The sequence below is a fragment of the Podarcis erhardii genome (assembly GCF_964252035.2).
Source record: "Podarcis erhardii genome assembly, chromosome: 13".
Classification (NCBI taxonomy): domain Eukaryota; kingdom Metazoa; phylum Chordata; class Lepidosauria; order Squamata; family Lacertidae; genus Podarcis; species Podarcis erhardii.
In genome coordinates this window covers 9,593,530-9,603,798 of record NC_138502.1, presented here as the reverse complement: position 1 = coordinate 9,603,798, position 10,269 = coordinate 9,593,530, and the positions used below count along the sequence as shown (strand labels likewise).

Below are 10,269 nucleotides of genomic sequence, written 5' to 3'. Positions count from 1 at the left end.
TAGCATATGGGTGGCATGGAGGAGAAGGCATGTGGAGAAGTGAAACATCTGGGAGGGAGGGAGAGGAATGGGGAAAAGCAGGAGATGGGAAATAAATCACAGGGAGACAGAGAAAAAGGTGTAGCCCTAACAACTATTGACTCTTGCCATTAGCTTTTTCCTCACTCACCAGCTTGTGACTCCCAACATTCCTGCTTTATTTGTTAGTAGGTGCAAGGAATGAAAGGGGGGGAGAAACAGTTTTTAAAATTATATTGTGACGAGATGAGAAAAAAACTGTGGATGACACATAAAATGACCGACATGCAGACCCCACAGGTATTTCAGATGATATCAGAACAAATGAGGCCAAATGTGCTGGCTGCTCTATCTAAAATTGGAATCTAAGGTGCATTCTGGTTTGACAAGACCGAACTTGCTGTGTCCTTTAAAAGTTGAATGTTTTATTATCCTCTTGTGGGTTTAATTTCATACATTTTCCTCTCCAAGTTTAGTTTTGCCACTCAAACCCCATAAATGATTCATTATTTTGTACTTCTGAAATCCCTGATAATTTTCATGTTTTCACTCAGTGGGAATTTCTGGTGTACCATTTTTAGATAACGCTTTACAGTAAATGCATCAAATCTATAGAATGTCCACCTGTCTCCAACACTTAGTGATTCTAAACTGCCTCTTCTTTTTCGTGCATTATAGTATGTGCAATTTTATTTTAAGCTAAGATGTGCTGTGGATCTTTTTAAATGTACTGAAATGGTACAATGGGTTCTTGCATAAAATGTAATAAGACTACAAAATTGTTCATCTGACACATAACCTGTAATTATTAATAGTGTGTTCTCTGCCTCTTTAAAAAGGACCTTGAGGTTAAATGGTTCTTTGGTACTTTCTCTGCCTGAGATATTTGCTGTCAATCTTTTCCTGCGGAAATGTATATATTCATCTAGTTTTGGCTGTTGTGAATTTTCTTAGTTGTACTGAATGGAATTAATAATCCTGTTTAGGTTTTGAAAATAATAAAATAACGTTTCTGTTAGCTAGTTTGAGTTATTCCTAGTAAACATTGGGCAGTGGATTTAATTATTATTATTAATTAATTGTCCATTTTCTCTGAGTCATACTATTATTATTATCCTAATCATCAGTGACTTCCAGCGAAAATCCGTGTGTGAGGTTGATGGTTAATCATTGATGAGTCATTGAAATATATGCACATAGAGAGACTTGGCTTAAAATACCCATTTCCTAAATGATCTTCAACCTAAAGGTTATCATTAGGCTTTCAACCTATGAAGAGTAAGATGTAGTGAGGAAATACACATATATTCTTTCATACTATCTTTTCATTTTAAATCTCCAATAGAATATGGTTACCAACAAAAGGGATGCACTGTAGAACAGAATGAGAGGCTTAAAGTATCCTAGAAGAGAACACGCATTTGTGTAATGAAACAACTTGCTAAGGGAAAACTGGGAATGAGAGCAAAAATATAACACTTTTCCTTTACAGAGCAGAACATAGCTCATCAGTACAGCACAGGCTGTGCATGCCAAAAGTCCCAGGTTCATTCCCTGGTTTTTTAAAAATATGATTAGGAAATATCCTTCTCTGAAACACTGGAGAATAGCTGGCAGCCTGTAAAGAAAATACTGACATTGGTGTGCTGAATATGAAGCAGCTTATCACATTCCTTTTATGTACACTTCTGGGTTTCAACCTATAAAAAGTTGGATTCTAAAAATACACACAGAGGTCCAGTACTGGAGGAAGTTTTTGCAGGTTCAGGAACACTCCAAATGTGGTAATAGTTCCAAAAACTGTAGCACACTTCAAGTAGGCATTTGTAGCTGAAGCTCAATGGTGATAAAGAACAAAATGGACAGCACCCATGAAGTGAAATTCAGGACAATCTATCCATTCTCTATAGACATCTCCACAGTCTATATCTGCTGAGAGATTAAAAATCCGATTTGAGCTACACACTGCTCAAAACAGGCCTATCCTTATGGAAGCACAATCCAGTAAAATGGAGTCAGGGTGCATCTTCCTCCTTTGTTACAGAGCTTCATTAATGACTAATTATGCTAGTTGTACCCTATATGTATACTCTGACAGCTTAATCATACTGATTAGAGTAGACCACTACTGAGACAAAACCACTTTGTGTACTGTTCAAAAGTCCCATGAAATAGCCAGCCACTTTATTTCCAGCGTGGTGACCAAGTTTTACCAGCACATCCTGGCCTTGGTGTTTGCTGTTGATGAGATCAATGAGAATCCCAGGATCCTGCCCAATGTCACTCTTGGGTTCCACATCTACGACAGCTATACTGATTCAAAGATGACCTATCGTTCCACTCTGGACCTGCTCTTTAAATCATATCACTTTGTCCCAAACTACAAATGTGGCATTCAGAATAACGTAATAGGAGTAATCGGAGGACTTGAGTCTGATATTTCTTCACACTTGGCAGATATCTTAGGTCTTTACAAGATTCCACAGGTAGGATTTGAGTCTGGGGATAAGAGGGGCTTCCTTTAATCTTCCAGTATAATTCACTCTCTTTCTTTCTTTCCAGTAGGAACTTGAATGGGGAAAAGTAAACGCTGAATTATTGGAACTGATTGGGGAGGGGGTATAACATGGATAATCAGAGATGTGAATGATAAGGGCAAGATGGCTTTCTGAATTCTATTAAATTAACTCTATTGTATGTAAGGGGAATTCTTGCACCAGTGATATGAGTGAGCAAAAGTGGGTGGGTGTGTCTGTCTGTCTCTATAAAATAATGCAGAGTTTTGCTTAAATTGTTGGAAATTTATAGGATTGCAATGTACAGGGGAAAAATAATAAATGTAAGGATTATGGACTGCTGATTCCACTCTAAAATGTCTGGTTGTTGTTTTAGATTTCATATGGTTCATTTGAACCATCAGCCATTGATCAGATACAGTTCCCTTCCTTTTACCGCATGGTTCCCAATGAAGGCCTTCAGTATCAGGGAATTATCCAGTTACTTCTGCATTTCAGATGGAAATGGGTAGGGCTCATTGCTATAAACGACAAAGGTGGAGAAACATTCTTGCAGACCATAGAGCCAATACTTTCCAAGCATGGAATATGTTCAGCATTCACAGAAAGAGTTCAGAAACATTTATATTTCTCAGGTAATGTACTTGAAATGGTTGATGACCTACTGAATAATTTGCCAACTTTCATGCTGAGCAAGGCCAAAGCAGTTATTATATATGGAGACAGTGGAACTGTTCGATGGTTGGGAGGTGTTATAGGAACACTCAAGATACTTCAACAAATCAGTCCTCAGTATAAAAAGATGTTATCTCCAGAAAAGGTTTGGATTACGACAGCCCAAATTGATTTTACCTTGTACACTTTTCAAAAGATTACAGAGGTTGATAGACAAATGTTCCATGGTTCTATCTGCTTCTCAATTCATGCAAAGGAGCTTCGGGATTTCAAAGAATTTCTTAAGAATATAAATCTTTCATGGGCAGATGAAGATGGTTTTATCAATGATTTTTGGGAACAAGCATTCAGTTGTTCACTTTCAAACTCCACTGTGTCAACATACGCATGTACCGGGGAGGAGATGCTGGAGAGCCTTCCTGCGCCATTTTTTGAAATGAGCATGACTGGCCATAGCTACAGTATCTATAATGCAGTTTATGCTTTGGCACAAGCCTTACATATGACTTCCTCAACTAAAACCAACTTCAGAAAAATGGAGGGTGGAGACAAGCTATTTTATCAGAAAGTGGAACCCTGGAAGGTAATGTTTATGTACTGACAGTTCTGTGATACCAGTATTCCATTACCAAAGCAATTTCTAGAGAAAATGAGCACCCAGCTCTTGTCATGCTTTTAAATTCCTCCCTTCTTGCCAATAGGTGATCCTTTCCAATGATAATGTTTATACTCTAACTTATCCTCCATTATTCTTTTTGAAAGTTCTCTCGACAGCAACTTGAACTGAATTTAAATTGATTCATGATTTTACACTCTCTTCCTTTGTCAGCTATTGAAAGTCAGAAACTTTGAATTGTGAATTCTCTTTCACTTTCCACCTAGCTCCATTCATTTCTTCAAGGAATGTCATTCAACAACAGTGCTGGAGATGAAATTACATTGAATGAACATGGAGAATTGGACGCTGGATTTGATATTACAAATTTGATCACATTCCCAAATAAATCCTACGTCAGAGTCAAAGTGGGAAGGCTGGACCCTCAGGCTCCTCCTGGCAAAGAATTCACCATTGATGAGGCCAGAATTGAATGGCACAGAAGTTTGACTCAGGTGGATAATAATGCAATTATTATTATTATTATTATTATTATTATTATTATTATTATTTACTTATACCCCGCCCATCTAGCCAGATCTTCCCAACCACTCTGGGCGCTTTCCAACAGGTTATTAAAAACAAAAAAAGTTAAGCATTAAAAGCTTCCCTAAATAGGGCTGCATTCAGATGTCTTCTAAAAGTCAAGATAGTTGTTTATTTCCTTGACATCTGATGGGAGGGCATTCCACAGGGCGGAAGGCCCTCTGCCTGGTCCCCTGTAACCTGACTTCTTGCACTGGGGGAACTGCCAGAAGGCCTTCGAAGCTGGACCTCAGTGTCTGGGCAGAATGATGGGGACGGAGACGCAACTTCTCGAATTCAGGTATTCACTGTCATCCAGAAAATGATATGAAGTATAAACAACTCCCCACTTATGCACAATTTATTTGCATATGTCTGCATACTTGTGCAGTACGGGTAACCCAGAAGTGTCAGGAAAGAGCTGGAAAGTCCTCATGGCTCACGAGGAGACTCTCCCCGTAGACCAAAATAACATCCTCTTAGGCAGTGGTTTTTTCCTAGAAAAATAGGTGCCAGTACTCATCACAAAGTTGTTACAGTAAGTGCCACACTTTTTAACAACACAAAAAGAGGTGCCGGTTCATACCCTTGCGTATCCTCTTGGGGGGGGGGGGAGCACTGCTCTTAAGGCTCTAGAAAGGGTCTCCTTGAAAGCCAGAGGCACAGTGGGGCTTTGTTGAGGCTTCTCAGCCTCCCCACCTGATGGGCTCTGGGGAGGATCGCCTCATGAGTCATGGCAACTCTGCAGGGTGCTCCCCACTTACATGCATTTCACTTATGTATGTGGGAGCCCAAAACGTAGCCCCACCAATTTGGAGAGTCGCTTGTAATTTTAAAAAAGCATTTCTTAACATAATGCATGATTAAAATTGAATATCAGTGTAATGTCATATTTTATGGGCATATTGTAGACATGGCTTTTATATGAAAGGTGAATATTTCATTGGTGGCAAGGTATCATTTGAAGAACTCTCATTATGCACATGGGCACGCCCAACTCCTTAAGATCCATATTGGTGGTTCTGCTTTTTAGGCTATTCTTTAAATGAGTTATGTACATACACAGCTACTAGGGACAGGACTTTTTGTGGTGGCTCCTGGTCTATGGAAATACTTCCCTTGAGATTTTCATTTGGCTTTGTCACTGTTGTCCTTCAGAAATAGGATGAAAACGCTTCCGTTCCACCTGGCTGCTGGTATAAGCTGATTTATAGGTTGTAGGTTGTGTTTTATATAATATTGTTTTATTGAAATTGTATTTGCATATGGTGTATGCTTTTTAGCCACCAAGAGAGGACATTGCCTGATAGAGCAGTATAAAAAGGTATAAAGAAATAAGGAATGACAGCAAAATGTTGGCAGGGCCTAACATGTATTACAGAAAATAGATGTTTCCTGTCATTACTTTATGTGATATTTATGAGTCAAGCCTTCAGTTTGTAACATTCAATGACATACAAATCTAGTTTATAAGACTGAGTATAGAACTTTGAATCTTTCTGAGTTTGAATACAGAAGGAATGTGCCCCTGTGTACTATTGCTTAAAGCATGATAGATATCAGATGTACGAAGAATTCTACAAACTATTTAATACTAAACTCTTCCCTTAACTTTATTCAATGCTAAATTTCCAATATCTTTGGATAGGTGCCACCCCTCTCAGAATGTAATAGCATCTGCCAACCTGGTTATGGGAAGAAAAAGAGAGAAGGAGAGAAATTTTGCTGCTATGATTGTGCTCCATGTCCAGATGGGATGGTCTCAAACGAGAAGGGTAGGACATGCTATTTCATGGTAGACCAGATTGCCCAAGTTACTGAAGTAAAATATGAGAGACTGTTTTGCAAGTTTGTTATAATTAACTTGGCACATTTTTTAAAATTATGTTGTTGTACATTGTTCTCAGTGTTCATTTAGGTACAGTTTCTTCATATTTCTGTAACAGTGGTACCTCGGGTTAAGTACTTAATTAGTTCCGGAGGTCTGTTCTTAACCTGAAACTGTTCTTAACCTGAACCACCACTTTAGCTAATGGGGCCTCCTGCTGCCGCCGGAGCCCAATTTCTGTTCTCATCCTGAAGCAAAGTTCTTAACCCGAGGTACTATTTCTGGGTTAGCGGAGTCTGTAACCTGAAGTGTATGTAACCCAAAGTACCACTGTAGTCATCTTCAGGAAAATATTGCGAATATAATACATTTTAACACAAACAAATTCACAGCATAGTGTAATAATGGCTGAACCTGTGATTTAGAATCCATAAAAGGAGCTTCCATTGATGGTATATTTAATTTCTGGTATTGAGATAGAAGAGGAATTTTGGATAAACCATGAAACTCAATCCAACCCATAATGGAAAAGCTTCTAGCTGAAGTCTCAGACACATTGCAAAAATCAATTGCTTTGTGTATGAGAAAGTATTCTGAAAAACACTTATGATCCAGAGAAAGAAATGCATGCAGTGGAGACATTCTTACTAGGATCAAATGTCAAGGAGAAAGGGGACCTTGAGAAGCGATTATGATACTTAAGAAGTTTCCAGCAACTGAAGAGGAACTTGGGTTAAGAAGACATAAAAGAGAGAAAGTTCAAGTTTTGCAAAAGTTGTTCAGGATGATAGAAGGAGGCTTGCCCAAGACAAAATATCAAGTACCATGGGAATGCTTGTACATTTTTGTCACATTTCAATACACTAGAAAGTGGACTTGGAGGATAATGAATTGTTATTTTGAAATCATTCAAACCAAGCATGTGAGAGAAGAATCACATGGGACACAGTGTTATGGAAAACATGGGCAAGACTCAATACATATTGACAAGGGATGAGCACCCAGGCAGAAGCTATGGTGGACCATGTTGCTGACTGTGTCCTTCCTTTCAGCTTGTGATCTGCCTTGGAACAAGAATGAGAAGTTATGAAAGTCTAAGTAGAGATAAAGTGGGAATCTATATAAAAAACTAAACTTATGCAGCACAGATCAGCCAAACTAGTACAACATGTAGTGATTAATATTTCAAACACAAACCAGTAATTACATAAGAATCACTATGAGCATCGCATAAAGATTTTATGGCATTAACAAGAGAGCCAGTAAAAATGCCGTTATTATTCAGGATTAAAAAATAAGGGATCAGGATTTTCTAGTATTAAAATGTATTGGGCAATAGTAATACTCAGAATCGACCCACTGAAATCAATCTATGTATTTATTTCATATTACTTAAGTCTATTTATTTCAGTGGGACTACTTTGAGTATGATTTGGTGGGGTGGCACTCATTCTACAACCTGTAATTGCTGATTAATGTATGGAATAAAGAACCTATGGTATTTAAAAGCAGGCTATGAGGGAATGCTTGTACATCTAGGACAAACATGCTGCTTCTGTTGAAAATTCCAGACTATGTGCAGGATTTGTAGGAATCTTGGGCAGAAAGGTATCAAAATTGCATGGTGAAATATAATGTTTGGTGGACTGCTTCTGATACAGATTTTAATATTCGGAACTATTCTGGTTCAATATTTTGTTAACTTCTTTTCAGATTTAGAAAATTGTGCAAGTTGTGCAAAGGATCTATACCCAAACAAAGGCCAGGATCTATGCATTCCTAAGATACCAAACTTCTTAGCTTTTGATGAAGTGCTGACCATTGTTTCAACTTCCACTGCACTTTTATTGTCCCTGATCACAGCTCTGGTGCTGGGCATCTTCATTAAGCATCGGGATACAGCCATAGTCAAAGCCAACAACAGAAGCCTCACCTACATTCTCCTCATCTCCCTCCTCTTGTGTTTCCTCTGTTCTTTGTTGTTCATTGGAAAACCTAATAAGATGACCTGCCTTCTCCGACAAACGGCTTTTGGCATCATCTTCTCTGTGGCCCTCTCTAGCATCTTGGCCAAAACTATATCAGTGGTTTTGGCATTCATGGCTACTAAGCCAGGATCCTCTATCAGGAAATGGGTGGGGAAAAGATTGGCTTACTCCATAGTCCTTTCCTGCTCTAAAACTCAAGTATTGATATGTGCACTCTGGCTGACAATCTCTCCTCCATTCCCAGATTTGGACATGCACTCAATGAGGGAAGGAATTATATTTCTATGTAATGAAGGGTCAGTCCTCATGTTCTACTGTGTCTTGGGTTATATGGGCTTCCTGGCCACTGTCAGCTTCACTGTGGCCTTCTTAGCCAGAAAGTTACCTGACAGTTTCAATGAAGCCAAGTTCATCACCTTCAGCATGTTGGTCTTTTGCAGTGTTTGGCTCTCTTTCATTCCAACGTACCTGAGCACCAGAGGAAAATACATGGTGGCTGTGGAGATCTTCTCCATCTTGGCTTCCAGTGCTGGATTACTGGCTTGCATCTTTTCCCCTAAATGCTACATTATTGTGATGAGGCCTGAGCTGAATAACAGAGAGCAGCTGATACGGAGAAAGATATAAATGACAGAAGTTTTTTGGGGGTCTTAGGCTACCTGGCCTTGCTGACAATTAACAGTCTCATTGCACCTTTCCTAGTCAGGAAGTTGAAAAAAATGTAAATAATAGAAGGAATCATATTATCATTTATGTTTTTGTTATTCCACATAGGAACATATGTTTTTCATTTGAATTGGGACTATGTGAAGGATTGAAACTGTGGATACGATCCAACATCACTTTCAATAAGACATTTGAAGCAGATCAGTCTAGGCACAGGAAAAATTCTGGAGAGCTTCAAAATAATCTACACATAGGGTGAACTAGTACCTCTACACTTCTTGAATCTCACACCTGAGTAGACACAGGATGAATTAAATGACTGGTTTGGCTTTAGGGAGTGCTCCAGGCACAGAAGGCTCTAAGATCTGAAGTATCTCTGAAAGAATAAAATCACACAAAGCATGAGACCTTTCTCTACATACCACAACATTTTTTTACACCAGGAATAGCCAATCTAATACGCTCCAGAAATTGTTGGACTAGAACCTCTATCAGCCTACCACTGACCATTATTATCAAGGATGAGGGTATCCATAGTGCAACAATATCCAGAGGGAACCATATTAGATGTTACTGATTTACACTAGTAGGGCAAGCTTTTCAGTCTACTGAATTACATTTCTTATCTGAGTGAAAGACTGGTGGCAGGGAGCTTCTCAACCATGTCAGATTGCCTCAGATCAGATGTGTTGTTTCTAAAGTGGTTAGACACTATTAACCAGTGTCCCTACCTCCTGATAACGTTAGAACTCTCTCCAGAATTGTTTCCAGTATGCCGTTAGTATGATAGCAAACAATGTCCAATACATCTTACATAGGTGGAATAGTGTAGCAGCCCCCAGTTGTAACAAATTAGGCAAGTGGAGAAAGGATGGGGTGGGTTCAGCTCTAAAAATATTCTTAGGAAGGGATTTTTAGGAAGCGGATTTGATGCTTGCCCATCAGTGGGTTTTGTTATTGTTCTTACTTGTGGATGTCAAGGATTGGCATGGAGTGGACTAGATGGCCTGGCAAGTCCAATCCTAATCTTTGATTCTGTGATGTGACAAATACGATTGTCATCCCCTACTGCTGATGCGCCATAGACTCCGAAAGCACCGCACAAGTGATTTTCTCCCCTGTAATTATTAAAATTACCATAATCGATTCTCCTGGCCAAAACTCCAGGGTGGAAAAAAGAATCAACGGGCAAGTCTGACATGATTATAAATTCTTCAGTGCTCCATATACAGCTGTAGTAAGGGGGTGGGGAGACAGGCTGGGCTCTGTTACTTGTCAGTTATCAGTTTCCCTCTTTTAATCTATAAGTCTTGAATCAAATTATGTATTTGAGGCATGTATCTTATTTGTCACCCATGCCATTATATTGTGACAGAGTTTGAGTTAACAATAAGTTGG

At 39.0% G+C, this 10,269-nt stretch overlaps 1 protein-coding gene across 1 annotated transcript; it reads left to right on the top strand.

Annotated features, from left to right (window-relative positions):
- Positions 1-2,973: 2,973 nt before the first annotated feature.
- Positions 2,974-8,832, top strand: LOC309328398 (vomeronasal type-2 receptor 26-like; the record flags this gene model as incomplete). Its single annotated transcript, XM_081838397.1, has 4 exons — positions 2,974-3,792; positions 4,092-4,319; positions 6,038-6,056; positions 7,931-8,832. The coding sequence occupies 4 exons, from the start codon at positions 2,974-2,976 to the stop codon at positions 8,830-8,832; spliced, it is 1,968 nt and encodes a 655-aa protein (XP_081694523.1).
- Between the last annotated feature and the right edge of the window lie 1,437 nt (positions 8,833-10,269).